The 15,930-nt window shown below is 35.5% G+C and overlaps 1 protein-coding gene across 1 annotated transcript in view; it reads left to right on the top strand.

Moving 5' to 3' along the window:
* The window catches only part of CC1H1orf141 (chromosome C1 C1orf141 homolog), a 43,296-nt gene that overhangs the window by 15,101 nt on the left and 12,265 nt on the right, over positions 1-15,930 (top strand). The window contains exons 4-6 of the mRNA XM_043575220.1: positions 2,864-2,976; positions 8,890-8,957; positions 15,078-15,183. Coding sequence (XP_043431155.1) covers positions 2,864-2,976; positions 8,890-8,957; positions 15,078-15,183 — 287 coding nt within the window. The remainder of the gene's footprint in view (positions 1-2,863; positions 2,977-8,889; positions 8,958-15,077; positions 15,184-15,930) is intronic.

Raw genomic sequence — 15,930 nt, 5'->3', positions numbered from 1 at the left:
ACTATGTGTGCAGAAGTCATCTGGCCCTCTGCTTGTTGCCCTGTGGAATAGAGGCTCAGAGAACTGATACAGAAAATGCTATTCCTATCATGGTGAGTAATAAACAGGCCTTTGTCTCTGACTCAGGAGTCTACTTCTTTGCGAGCATAGATCAAACTGTGGCAGCCTAACTCGTTAGCTTGTAAGTAATGTCAAATCTCAGACCTTTCACACCTACTTTTAGGGAAGAAGCTAGAATGACAGAAACTGTGACCACCCTCCTCCCCTTCCTTTGCAAAATGAGTGGTAAAATACATTAGGCTCATTATTCAATGAGTAGGAGAACACCCTTATCCAGGTCCCTGTGAGCTTAAAAGAACTCTATTTCTATACCCCATTTATCTATCCCATAAGTCTATCTGCTTCTGGGCATCAGGATTTATATTTTAGTTATTAGTCAACTAAATCCTTAAAATTAATCCATATAATAAAGTTTTTAAGAAATAAAACAATATGACAAGAGGCTATATAAACTAGAAAGGAAAGTCAAGGTCAGTTGTGGGCAGAGTTTGTGTATAATCAATCTTATAAACCAACCCAGCGAAGGATAAAACAAATGAACTGAAATTTGACCTCTTCTTATGTCCCAAACATTTTGCTAAGCAACTTCTGAACTTTATTTTACGTATTTCTTATACTAACCCTATAAGATAGCTATTACTGCATTTGGCCTGTGAAAGACAAATTCAGAGGAAATCAGTATTCTGCAGAACTTCACGTAGAGTCAAGATGCAAAGTAAGGTCCAACTCCAAAGTCCACACTCTCTAGTTCACCATAAGGAAATCCATATCCAAACATCTCTATATAGTCTCTGTAAATGTATTTGAAAAATACTTTAGTAAGATAAGGATAAAAAAAATTACTCCTTAAGAAGACTATATAGCCAACTTCATCCTTAGGATGGAAGCCTTGACGCATTTCCATTTAAATTAGAACCAGAAGGATGCCCATTCTCACCAATAAACTGTACTATTCTAGAAGTGCTTGCCAGTGATATTAAACAAGAACATAATACAAAAATATAAATGTTTTGAAAGGAATAGATAAAATGTTTTATGAAGGTTAAATGAATGTTTACTGAAAAATCCAAAGAGAATACACTAAAATCTCATTGGAAATTTTAAGATTATAAGAAAGTTTAGTCAAAATTTACCAGGAAAATTTGTACACTCAGCAGATGTTTATTACACATGTACTATGTGTCAGTCCCTATTCTAGGTGCTGGGAATACAAGTGAACAAAATCCTCACTCAGTTTATGTTTTAGGATAAGGTGGGGAGACAGATAATAAACTAAATGAACAAATGAATATTTAATGTCAATCCATTAGTGATAAATACTATGAAGAAAATGATAGTAAATTAAATGAATTAAGACTGATAGGGGTTACTATTTTAAATAGAGAAAGGGGCAGGAAAAAACCTTTGTGGAGAAATGGAAATTGAGCAGAGTCTTACAAAATGCTCTCTTATAACTTAAGGGAGTAACCCTTGGCAATCACTGGGAAACATTACAGGCAGAAGGATGAGCAAGTACCAAGGTCCTCAAGTGGGAGCTTAAATTCCTTTCCTCAAACCAAACAGTTGGAAAATTCACTCTGCTTCCATGTAGAGGTGGGGCTTGGGGAGGTGCACAGAGAGGCCTGAAAGGACATTCAATCGAAGTTCCTCTACTTAGAAACATGAGAACTAGGAACAGTTTCTGTCTTGGAGTGAGGATTTTGAACTTTATTTGAGTCCAGTAGGAAACATTTGGAGGGAAATGGCAATCACATTTATATTTTACAGATGCCACCATGGTTGCATTAGGAATAGACTGTAGGGGATGAGTGATAGCAGAGAGAGCAGATAGAAGGCGAGAGACACATAGAAGTAGCTCAGATGGGAGATGAAGGTGTCTTGGACTAGGGTAGAAGTAACAAGAAATAAAGTAGTTTGATTTGGGACGTATTTCAAAGAAATACCCAGTGGGGTTTGCCAACAGATGGGAATGAGGAGTGAGAGAAAGAAATCAAAGATATTGTCAAGTTTTTGGCTTAAGCCTTTGGTTGAATGGAGATGGGGAAGCCTCAACGATTGGGAAGAAAGCAGAAGCAAAGATTTGGTTTTGAATGTGTTAAGTTTGAGATGCCTATGATATACCTAACTGCAGAAGTCATGTAGCAGTTGGATATATAAATCTGGAGCTCAGGGAAGAGTTTGAGGGCCTGGATTTATAAATCTCAGGGACATGAGCATATAGATAATACGTGAAGATGTGAGATTAGATATCAACTGAGGGTGAGTGTTGGAGGTCAGAAGACTGAGTCATGGATTACCCCAGCATTTAGAGGTCAGAAATATCATGAATTATGTAATACTATTAACTTTATTACATACTATCAGTAGTCAAAGAATTTAGTGGAGAAAATTTCCTGTATGGTAAATAAATGCTGTGATCCTATCTAGTATATTATTTTGGTATCTGAAGTGACCCTAACTCTGGGTCCCACCACTTTGACTCAGGTCTGACAATGTCTCCAATATCTCATTTAATGAATTTCCAGCATATTTTTTAAAGGGTTAATCAGCTTGTGAACTATAGTTTCCTAGAGTGCCCTCAATCCTATGACAACAGTAGCGTACTATCTGTCTCTACTTCAAGTGATTATCACGAATACTTTCATCTCTGGCTTAGTACCAACGTTTCACACTTTGTACTATAATAGTACTAATACAACAACATTCAATCTGCATTTCACCACATTTCTCAAAATTTATTTTTTAGATTAGTTTTGTAGATTTTTCTGATTACTTTAACTTAGATTAATTTTATTTTTTCTAGATATGTCTCCTTTAAAAATGAGCCTGAACCTACAAAGAGTGATTTTGAAACATTAAATTTAAGACCACACTTTGTACCAACAAATATAAAAAATCAAGAAAGCAAGTCAATAGGTAATGCTCTGCGTACCATATTTACTTCTCCTTTAACTTATTAATGAGTGGTTTTGCTTGTATTATATACTTTATTATTTATTAATGTATATCTTAAAAGCTCTTGACCATTGGATGTCTCTGTGGAAAGAATTTTCTTGAAAGTATATGGTGTATAGCTGCAGTGTGAAAGATTTCAGTGAACTATAAAGAATTTCCTAAGCAGTAGAGACGTTAAATATCAGAATGGACAATTTATGCAGTTCACAAATTAAGAATATATTTTTATGTTTGTTTATTTTTCTTGAAAGAAAACTTCTGAGTTTCCTTTCAGCTCTACTCTAAGAGTTTCCTTATTGTTAAAAAAAAAAGAAATCAATCAAGTATGGACATCTTGCTTAATAAAAACTTATTTACAGAAAGTGTAAAGGAACTTACTTTCTTAGAACATTAAGGAATCTGTAAGCTAGGAACAAGCACTTATAATATTGTAAGAAAGTTGAATAAAAATTTACCAGGAAAATTTGTGCACCCAATAGATATTTATTACACACGTACTATGTGTCAGTCTCTACTCTAGGTGCTGGGAATACAAGAGTGAAAAAAATCTGCCCTCAGTTTATGTTTTAGGATAAGGTGGGGAGACAGGTAATAAACTAAATGAACAAATGAATATTTAATGTAAACCCATTAAATTCTCCACATCTTCAGAGAATTTGAGTGTTTTGTGTTGCCTTTTTTTTTTCTTTCTCTGGAATTATCAAAAAACATTCTATTGCATCATTCTCATCGATCCCTTTGGGTAAGGCTCCGTGACTCCACATTGCCCCATACTGCCTCATTACTCTGATACTCTTCATCTGTCTCTACTTCCTCTTTTGTTCAAACTTCAGACAACTACAGTCTGGATTCCACCTCCACCATCCTACTGAAGCTGCACTGATCAAGAATACCAATGATCTCCATTGCTAAATCCAAATAATATTTTTCTGTTTTTATTTTCTTCCACATTTTAATAACAAGTATAGTTGGTCAATCATTCCTTCCTTCTTAAAATTTTCCTCTTAGGGGTTTGGGAACCTATATCTCTTGTTTTCCTGCTATTTTACTCCTCAGTTGCTCTTCTTAATTTATTTTCTCCATCATTAAAATACTGTACACCTTTTGGGATGAGCACTGGGTGTTGTATGGAAACTAATTTGACAATAAATTTCATATAATAAAAAATAATAATAATAAAATAAAATACTGTACACCTATCCTTAAACAACAGGGTGGTTAGGGGCACTGACTCTAGTGCAGTCAAAAATCCACATATAACTTGTGATTCCCCTAAACTTAACAGCTATTAGCCTATTGTTGACCAGAAACCATTACAATAACATAAACACATATTTTGTATTTATATGTATCATATACTATATTATTATAATAAAGTAAGCTAAAGAAAAATGTTATTAAGAGAAACAAAAGGATGAGAAAATACATTTACAGTATTTTACTATCAAAAGAATCCATATGTAAGTGGATTCATGCAGTTCAAACCTATGTTATTCAGGGATCAACCGTATATCACAACTTATCTATTCTACTGTTGAAATTTTAAGCAGTGTCAAATTTTGCTTTATAGATTTTTAATATAGTTTATGCCATGTTATCAGTTACATAAATATTTCGAATTATGTTTCTAGTGAATTGAACCCTTTTTCATTATAAAGTAATTGTCTTACTATTTAATATTGCTGTAGTTGCCCAGCTTTCTTTTGGCTACCATTGCATGGTATATCTTTTTCCATCATTTTATTACCTTCTTGTAACATTGTAAGCTATATTTATCTCTCATAAACATCATACTATTAAATTAAAAATCTACTATCATACTCTTTGTCTTTGAAATGGAGCATTTAGTCCATTTATACTTAATGCAATTACTAATATCTTTGGATTTAATTTTGCCATTTTATTTTTTTGTTCTTTCATTTGCCCTGTTGATTTTATACTTCTTTTTCTGTCTTTTCATGTTTTCTTTAGAATTGAGTTTTTTAAGTTTCACTTTTCCCCTTTATCAATTTGGAAGTTATGTACTCTATTTCTATTCTTTAAATGATAACTCTAGAAATTACAACATGTAACCTTTCAAAATCTATTATTATCCTCATTCTGGACAATAAAAGAATTTTGGAACACTTAAATTATTTTACTGATGTCTGACTTTTATGTTATTGTTAAAATCCAAAGTCTTATTTAAATAGTATCTAAATCAGATATAGGTGAGACTCAAGGAATGATTCAGCCTGATGCAAATTTCCTTTCTACCTGTGAACCTCTAGAACCAAACAGTATATGTGCTTGCAAAATGCAAAGGTCAGACAGGCACAGGATAGGCATTCTTATTCCAAAATGGAGAAATAAAAGGGAACAAGGGGTGATAGGTCCTGAGCAAGTCTAAAATTTAGCAAGGTAAACTTCCTAAGATTTTAAGACTCAAGAATAATTCTCTCTGGCTGCATATTCTTCTGGAACCACTGGGGCAGAGGTCCTGCCTCTATAGCATGCCAGGTAGGGGTCATGACTCCAAGACTCTGGGATGCCCTACTCCAAAGGTGTTGAGTGGAGGCTCTTTGGCCTGTTGAAACTGAGACATTAGTAACCCCATTTGAAACTGAGGAGGCAGCTCTGATGATTTTTGAATTGCCTTCAGGGTCATTCTTTCCCTGTCTTGAAGAATAGCACATATTTGCAGTGAATAGCTCTGTGGTCCTATCCTGTAAAACCCAAGAAGTCCAACAGATTTCATTCATTTATGTCTCATCTCCATCCCCTTCAGTTCAAACTGGCAGTGTCACTGTTGGGATATCTATTTAGGTGTGTGATTCACACCCATACCAATCTCCTTATCAAATAGTCATTCTACCACACCCTTAGTGTTCTTTTTCAAACATGGACATGCTGAAAATTTTCTTATTTTTTGTAATGTGGACAGGCTGAAAAATTTCCAAATCCTTAAGTCCTGATTTATTTTTGCTTAACAGTTCAGTCTTCCAATTCGTTTTTCTCTTTTTGAATTTTACTACAAGCAGTCAGGAGGAACCAAGCCACTCCTTCAATGCTTGCTTAGAAATTTGAGCTAAATATCCAGTTTCATTGCTCACAAGTTCTACCTTTCCCAAAACAGTAGAACACAAACACAGTTCAGCCAAGTTCCTTGTCACTTGATAACAAGGATAACCTTTTCTTCATTGTTAAATAATACGTGCCTAATTTCTATGAGACCTCATTGAGAATGGCTTTTACCATCCATAGATCTACCAACATTTCTGTACTTGATTATGTATTCTTTTTAAAAAAATTTTTAATGTTTATTTTTGAGAGAGAGAGAAAGCAGAGTGTGAGCAGGGGCAGGGAGGGGCAGAGAGAGAGAGGGAGACATAGAACTCAAAGCAGGCTTCAGGCTCTGAGCTGTCAGCACAGAGCCCAACACGGGGTTCAAACTCACAAACCGTGAGATCATGACCTGAGCTGAATTCAGATGCTCAACCGACTGAGCCACCTTTTTTTTTTCTCAACTTTTTTTTTTTTTAATTTATTTTTGGGACAGAGAGAGACAGAGCATGAACGGGGGAGGGGCAGAGAGAGAGGGAGACACAGAATCGGAAACAGGCTCCAGGCTCCGAGCCATCAGCCCAGAGCCTGACGCGGGGCTCGAACTCACGGACCGCGAGATCGTGACCTGGCTGAGGTTGGACGCTTAACCGACTGCGCCACCCAGGCGCCCCATCTTTATGTATTCTTTATGAAGGTAAAAGAATCTTAGGGAACTCGCACCAGAATCTCCTTTAAATTCCCTTCATGGAAATACTGGGTTTTTCTCCTATGGATCTCAAAGCTCTTCTAGCCTCTGGCCATTTCCCAGTTCCAAAGCCACTTCCCCATTTTTAGTTATTTGTTATAGCAGCACCTCACTTCTCAGTGCCAATTTCTCTATTAGTGAGTTCAGGCTGCTATAATAAACTACTATAGGTTGAGTGGTTTAAACAACAAATATTTATTTATCACAGTTCTGGAGGCTGGAAGTCTGAGATCAGGGTGCTAGTATGGTCAGGTTCTGGTTAGAGCCCTCTTCCTGGTTTGCAGACAGCTGTCCTCTTGCCTGATTCCTTACATGGTGGAGAGAGAGATTCTCTCTGTCATGTTTTTTCTTATAAGGACATTAATCCCATCGTAGGGGGCTTCACTTTCATTACCTCATATAAACTTAAGTACGTCCCAAAGGCCTCACCTCCAGATATCATCACATTGAGGATTAGTGCTTCAACATATAAATTTTGGGGGGAATAGATTCACTCCATAGCAATGAACCTATCTAAAATATACCTCACTCTGTTGTTCTCTCTCACCAAAATCTATTTCTGTCACAGCACGTATCTTAATTTATAATTATTCACTTCTTTGTCTCACTTGTTTATTATCTGTATTACCCACTAAAATGTATGTATCACTGGGCACAGGAATCACAATTACAGTGTCTAACACCAGTGCTGGCATGTAGTAGGTGATCAGTAAGTAACTATTGGGGTGCCTGAGTGGCTTAGTCGGTTAAGTGTCCAACTTCAGCTCAGGTCATGATCTCACAGTTTGTGAGTTTGAGCCCCGTGTCAGGCTCTGTGCTGACAGCTTCGAGCTTTGGATTCTGTCTCCCTCTCTCTGATCCTCCCCCACTCACACTCTCTCTGTCACTCAAAAATGAATAAACATTTGGGGCGCCTGGGTGGTGCAGTCGGTTAAGCGTCCGACTTCAGCCAGGTCACGATCTCGCGGTCCGTGAGTTCGAGCCCCGCGTCAGGCTCTGGGCTGATGGCTCAGAGCCTGGAGCCTATTTCCAATTCTGTGTCTCCCTCTCTCTCTGCCCCTCCCCCGTTCATGCTCTGTCTCTCTCTGTCCCAAAAATAAATAAACGTTGAAAAAAAAATTAAAAAAAAAATGAATAAACATTAAAAAAATTAAAAATAAATAAATAACTGTTGACTGAATGAATGCCAGATACTATTAAATTAGTTACATCTATTATTTCATTTCCTCCTCACAGCATTCCTCTAAGATAGTACTATTATTTCCCCTTAACAGTTCAGAAAACTAAGGCTCATGGAAGTTAAATAACTTATGTAAGGGTGTATGACTTACAGACAAAAAAGTAGGCTTTGGTCCCAGACTATCTAAATCCAAAGTCTGTATGCTTGACCTAACACCATACCTACCTTAAGAAAATCCATTAAAGGATAACCCAGGTTAATAAATAATTAGAGCTGAGATGGGGTTCAGGTTGAGGGGAATATTTCTCTTTTCAAAGGAATTAATGAAAAGATTCTTTTCATTATGATTCCATTTTGTTTAGAAATCCATTTTTTTCCAAGAACATACCACTTTGTTGTGTGTTCTGGGTCATAGCTCTGACCTCCATAGTTTCTGATAAGTAGTCAGGAGTTAATAATCAAAAGTTATAAATTCTGTTAATGGAATTGGCTTTTTTTAAAAAAAATTTTACTACATTTCTTTATTTTTGAGAGGCAGAGAATGAGTGGGGGAGGGGCAGAGAAAGAGGGAGACACAGAATCCGAAGCAGGCTCTAGGCTCTGAGCTGTCAGCACAGAGCCTGACGTGGGGCTCAAACTCATGAACTGTGAGATCATGACCTGAGCCGAAGTTGGACAGTTAACCGACTGAGCCACCCAGGCGCCCCTAATAGAATTGGCTTTTAAAGCAAATTACTCTAGAATATATTTAGCTCTGAAAATGTAATGCATATGTAAGCACCTAAGTTTATCAAATTACATTGCTAAAGTTGACTAGAAGTAGAAAAAATATTTTATTGATAGTTAAGTTAGAAGTAGCCTAATAGTATAGAAATATCATTTATGTTTCGATTTGTTTCTTTAGAGCCAATGAAAGAACATCTGAATTCAAGATCTTTTAGACCTTTTCTTTATCTTAAGGATACAGCTAAGGTAGGTTTAATTTGTGTACCTAAAAATTACTTTGTAGAAATTCAGATTGGCACTAACAATTTTGTATATACTTCTATGAATCCCAAATTCACATTTATTTTAGGATTCAAAGCGTAAAATTTTAAAGTGATTTCATCTTTGATATTATGTAAAACTTTATGTGAAAGGATAATACAGAAAATAATATATTATTTGCTTGACAGTCCATATAGCAGAAATTACTTGAATATGATAAGGACTAACAGTTATCATAAAGTTAGTTAAAACAGGACATCATAAAAAAATACATGCATGAATTAAATATTTTATTTTAATTTAAAATATGAAAATATGCATCCATTTGTAATCTTTTGAGGTATAGCCAAGACCATTTCTTTTTAGCATAGTATAGTTATTTATATAATTACAGTTACAATTACTATAAACAAGCTTGGGACTGTTATGCCCAGAATTCGTGATCCCCAAAGACCACTAGGGAGCCGAGTCCGATGCAAAAGCAAAGAGCCTTTATTCGAGCTAGCTCGAGCTCAATCCCCTACCTGCACCGACGCAGCGGTGAGATACCAGGGAAAGAGAGCGAGTTTCAAAAGCACAAAGGTTTTATAGGGGTCTAGGGGCAGCCGATTGGCTGGGGAAGTGGCGTGTTTTGATCAGGAAGCTTGAATGGGTGAGCGGGAGGTCACTCAAAGGGAGGAGGCGTGGTCTAGGTGAAGGACACAGAACAAGATGGAGTCGGCTGGTGTAGGCCCGCCCTTTCAGGACCAGCAGTATTGATTCTTTTTTTAAATTGCAGCATAATTGTAGTATTGAAGTATAACACACATGTTACATTAGTTTTAGGTGTACAACATAGTAATTTGACGACAATATTGACTCTTGATAACCTTTTGAGCAGAGAGGTTCATGGGCATCCAGAAAAGTAGTTGACTAGCCTTGAACACTGAGCATGCCTTGGCTATTGTTCATTAGGTTTTATCTAGGAAACTAGGGAGAGAAGTTAACCAGAGAATCAACAAAGGTAAGTCATTTAAGAGAGTCTCTTAGATATTAATTTATTATTAACCCTGATTACTGCTAATATGGAAAATGAAGCATGAAGAAACACATACTTTGGACCATAATTAATGACATTATAATTTTTGTTGCATATTCCCCTTTTATAATTTTTAAGAAAATTTACAGGACCCACTGTCCAGAATATTAGTATTATCCTCAACTACATCTTTTATTTAGGTTCATGTTAAATAAATACCTTTCAAGAAATACATATTGTAGCATCACAAGTTTACTCATAATAATAAATTTACCAGTATCTTATATAAAATATGCAACATTTTAATTTTTAAAAAATAAGTTAAAATATACATATGAATTTTTAAAAAATTAAATAATTCAGAAAGTCTAATAAGGATACAAAGCACTTCCATCCCATTCTTCTTGTTCTAATTTCCTCTTTTCAAAGGGAACCATATTTAACTTTTGGGGGGGGGGTTTAATTCCCTTTATGATTAACTCCGTAATTTTAAAGAATGAGCTTCTACTACTACTTTTTTGCTTTTCAACTTTAAATATTATATAGTCAGTAAAATATATTTGAATTAGCTTATTTATATTGCTGTACATTTCATCTCTCCCCCTGTTTTTTTTCTTCTGGATCTTTGATAGTTACTTTTTTGTTTCCTCAGTTGTTAACTTTTGTACCTATAAATAACATATCTAAATATGTTTTCTTTTACATTAACTTTAAGCACTACCTCCTGATTCCCCTGTTTGTAAAATGAAGAACTTAGCAGCCCTATCCTTTTCTCCCATTCTCCTTCACACCTTCTTCCCCAAGTCAGGTATATCTTTACTTTTGCATTGTTGACGTCAATGATTATATTCAGTCTTGCAACTCTGATTAAGCCCTCATGTTTTGTCTATAGGTTAATTCTAAAACTCAAGGCTATAAATAGTATCTTGTTATGATGACACTGTACATATTCATTGTAATGAATGTGCAACAAAGTAATGTGCTAGGATTACAATTCTTCTCAATGGGTAAAATGTACAAGCAAAAGGCTTTCTTTTCTTATTCTCCACCAGTTACTCAAAAATAATGCCATGTGTTAGTTTGCATCATATTGAAACCTTTACTGTCATGTATGCACTTTTGTGTTTTTTTACGAAGATTCAATTTGCCTTTTTTTTTCTTGTGGGAGGATGATAATAATAGCAAACATCTATATAGTACTTACAGTACTTTTGTAGTATAAATATACATTATGTATATTTGTATATATATGTATATATGTATATATATAAATTTACATCCCTAACAACCCAAGGAAGTACTATTTTTATTCCTATTTTATAGATAAGAAAAAAGAGGTACAAAGAAGATATAAGTAATTTGGCTGAGATCAAATTATAAATGGCAGAGCTAGGAAGAACCTAACAGTCTGATACATGCTCTATGCCTGTAAGATATGCAGTCTCTAAAAAAGAAATATACAATTTTATCATTATATGTGAGTATAGTCAAGCTTTCTTACTCATTATCTCTATTGAGTAGAATCCATTCTAATCTTCTTGGAGGAATTGCTCAAGGATCCCAGTGACTTTTTGTTCTAAATTTGACCTATTTTAAGCCTGTTCTGCAGTTGTCACTGGGTCATTCCATTCCTGGTTTAGTTGCCAGATTTTAGTACTCCATGTTTTGTTATTTCTTCTGGGATTTCATCTTTATTTTCCTATAATATGTCTTCAAGGAACATCCCTAGAAGTGGTTCATAGATGTCTGGGTGTATATTTATTTTTCCCATTATATGATTGATAATTTAGCTGAGTACAATTATATGTTAATTTCATTTTTTCCCCTAAACTTTGATGACATTGCTAGACTGTCTCATGCCATTCAGTATTGTTAATGAAAGGTTCTCAGTCTTTTGTAAGTTGATTTTATTTAATTTTTCCCCTTGGAACTTTTAGGATCTTCTCTTTATCAATATTGTTTTCACATGTCTTGAGGATATGCCCAAGGGTGGTAATTTTATTCATTCTGTTCAGTGTTCTGTGGACCCCACCCTAAAGCAAATGTCTTTCTTTAGATCTTAAAAAATATCTCTGTTATTTCTTTTCCAATTTCTTTCCACTATTTTCTGTGTTCTTTAATGGTCAGATATTAGATTTCTTGGGTTGATTCTCTATATTGCTATACTCTACTTTTTGTTTCTGAAAATTTACCTTTTATTCTAGTCCTTTGATTGCATTTTGGTTCAGTAATGATATTTTAAGTTTCTTTCTTGTCCTTAGTTGTTGTTGTTTTTCTTTTTGCAGACTCCTGTTACATGTGTTCTCAACATTTTCTGAGGATGTTACAGTTCATTTCTTTTAACTTATTTTCTGTTTCTTGAATTATCTCTTTTTTTTTCTGGTGTCAGTATTCCTTTTGTTCAACATGATAGATATTTTTGAAGTTACTGATTTTTATCATACCTAATAAATCTTCATTTGTTCATATTTAAGAGTAAAGATATAAGTTAATTTTTCTATGAAACTGTCATTAATTTTATAAATAAGTATCTCTCCAGAGTGGAGAGTCAGCTGTTCTGTGTATACATCAGAGTTCTCAACCAGCTAGCTTTACTTTAGCATAAGAGGGCAGAGAGAAGGTAATTTGACTGGTAGCCTTTCTTCCAAATGCTAGCATGAAGAGAGTTTCCCTCCAGAGAACCAAACATTAGCAGTAAGTTTATTAAGAGAAGGGCACCTATTTTAGCCTGAGATTAATTAAATACAATTTTCTATAACTGTATGTGGGAGAGGGTAACTGGGAAATGGGAGAGGTGGCAGTTGGTTCAGAAAGTCCAAAGAATTGCAGTTAACCTGTCTCTTTACAACTTTTGTTTTCATCCTCACCCTAAATATCTGCCAGCTCTATGCCTGGAGTTTCATCAGAAAAATGTAGTTATTTTAATACCTGCAAGATTTTAAATATAATTGATAAATTCAACAGCCATCATTGATAAAACTACAAAAAATACTTGCTGTATGATAAAGAATATCAACATAATTTTGTTTTTAAAAAATTTATTATCTTTTTTTTGGTTTTTTTTGTTTTTTTTTTTGTTTTTTTTTTTAATTTTTTTTCAACGTTTATTTATTTTTGGGACAGAGAGAGACAGAGCATGAACGGGGGAGGGGCAGAGAGAGAGGGAGACAAAGAATCAGAAACAGGCTCCAGGCTCTGAGCCATCAGCCCAGAGCCTGACGCGGGGCTCGAACTCACAGACCGCGAGATCGTGACCTGGCTGAAGTCGGACGCTTAACCGACTGTGCCACCCAGGCGCCCCTGTTTTTAAAAAATTTAAAGTTTATTTACTTATTTTGAGAGAAAGAGAGAGAGCAAGGTTGGCAAGGGGCAGAGAGGGGGAAAGAGAATCCCAAGCAGGCTCTGCACTGGCAGCTTGGAGCCTGATGCAAGGCTCGAACTCATGAACTGTGAGATCATGACCCAAGCCCAAACCAAGAGTTGGATGCTTAACTGACTGAGCCACCCAGGCACCCCCCAGCATAATTTTAAAAATTATACCTTAAAATAGCCAACTTCATAATTAATGACAATACACTAGTCTATGGCATGGCAAGAGTGACACTTATTGCCACTATTATTTATAGATGTTTAGGAAGTATTAAACAATGCAATAGGAAAAGACAACAGAGGTAGTAAAAACTCTGGAGAAATCTGATTCAGTATGGCTGAGTAAACCCTATTACACCCACCCTGTCTCAGACAATAAATGTAAACTCTAGACAAGATACTCAGAAAACACACACACACACACACACACACACACACACACGCACACACATATTATCTGAAGACCCTAGAGAGTAAGAAACCAGAAGCATGTTACAACAAAAAGCATAGAAACTTGGAATAACTTACTTACACAGGGCTATTTTTATGACTTTTAGCTTGAAGGGTAGATGAAGCTGGCACTGCATGGGGCATCGAAACCTCCAATAGGAAACATGTTTTTCCTGGCCAGGAGAACTAGAGGGCAATGTTTAGGGCAGCCCAAGCTTCTGGAAAGTGAGTGGAGAGTAATAGAAAGAAGAAAGTCAAAGATGGCAGCCCCATCTTCCATGTATAAACCCTATCCAAGTATCTCATTGCCCCCTGAACCATGCATGTTTAGGGAGACTGCAAGCAGCCCAGCTAAGGATAAAACAAGTGGACTGAAATGTGAGCTGCTGCTCCAGAGACAGTTTGTATTTTGAACCCGACTAAGTTAATTGCTAAAATAAAAGCATCAATAATCTTTCTAGTGACATAATGGATTCACCAAAGTCTCTCTCCACACTAGAGCCAATCTGAGACCCTAACCTGGGAAAAGTTGGATCTTTTTTCCAGTTCTCTCATTCTACTCAGAGGTATTCTGCTATATCTACTCAATGAATGAGTCAAGTTTCTTTTTAAACTAAGAGGGCTTTTTCCCCCCCTCAGTATTTGAAGTTTAGATTTTCCCTGCATTTGGAGAAATAAATTTTATATGAGTATAATAGCTAAGCTTTAGAGGCAAAGAAAATAGAATTTAGTAAAAAGTGTGAACGTAGTCCAAGTTTTAAATTTCTGTAGATTTGTTTCTTCCTCATAAAGTGGTACTAACATCCATCTTATAGGGTTTTGTTTTTGAGGATTAAATAAATACTATATTTGGAAGTATTTAAAGAACTAGATGGTGGTAGGGGGGTTGGTGCCTGAGTGGCTCAGTAGGTTAAGCATCTGACTTTGGCTCAGGTCATGATCTTGTGGTCCATGAGTTCAAGCCCTGTGTCGGGCTCTTTGCTGCCAACTGGAGCCTGGAGCCTGCTTCAGATTCTGTGTCTCCCTCTCTTTGCCCCTCCCTCATGCGGACTCTGTCTGTCTCTCTCTCAAATATAAATTGACATTTAAAATAATTTAAAGAACTATACAGCTGTTAGTTATTATAATTATATATTCCAAGTGTGAATAATCAGATTTAAATTATTTATCAATATACATAGAGAGAAATAATTTCTGAGATAGTTTTCCAGTTTTCCTAATGTTCAGGTAAAAAAAAATTCTAAGCCTTTGCATGATCTTATTTACAGAATAAACAAGAGCATAGAAGAACATTGGGTTCTACAACCGTTTCTCCTATACCCATGATTCAATCTAAGGCTTATAAGAAGGAAAAAGACTCTGCTTTATTTGCAGGTATACACATTGTGTGTTTATATTGAAATTGCTGAAAATTAACTGTATCTAACTTTTAAAAGCATTAAGAAAATCTTTAAAGAATATCGTATCTGATCTTATCACCACATTATTTCCCTACTTAAAAACTGAATGATATCTATTACAAAAAAGGTAAAATTTAGATTGCTTATTATGGTATACAAGATTTTTCTAGCCTTCTATTTTGTCTCTTTCTCCTTACTGATTCTAGTCACTGTGAACAGTCTGTTCCAAATACAGTGTAATACGATTCATTCTGGCCTCTATAACTCAGAACTGACTTTTCCACCTGATAGATTCTTACTCATCTTAAATATTTAGGAGACATACAGCTTTAATTAAAATAAAATCTGACTATATATTGTTTAAACAATAAAGATGTTTATATCTCAAATAAGAAGTCTATCAGTAAGTCAGTTCCAGGCATGGTTAATTCAGAGTCTTGATGAGATATACCTGGTCCCTCCATCTTTTCTCAAGTTTCTTAGTAAGTAGCCTGTCCTCCTAGTTTTGCTGTACAATATGGTGACTGCTATTCAAGATAACTGGTATGGCTAACAACATCCACTGAAAAAGAGAAAAGCTCTTTGGTTCCTTTGTAAAAATGAGGAAAATGCTCCTCAAAGCCCTCCAGCAGACTTTCCCTGGTGTCTCCTTACTAGAATAGCTTAATGCACCCATATTTTAACCAACAAATCATTATCAGCTTAGGTAAGTTTTTCCAGC

Source organism: Prionailurus bengalensis, chromosome C1 (genome assembly GCF_016509475.1).
Source record: "Prionailurus bengalensis isolate Pbe53 chromosome C1, Fcat_Pben_1.1_paternal_pri, whole genome shotgun sequence".
Classification (NCBI taxonomy): Eukaryota; Metazoa; Chordata; class Mammalia; order Carnivora; family Felidae; genus Prionailurus; species Prionailurus bengalensis.
Note: the sequence above shows the minus strand (reverse complement) of the source record. Positions and strands in the feature narration are given on the sequence as shown.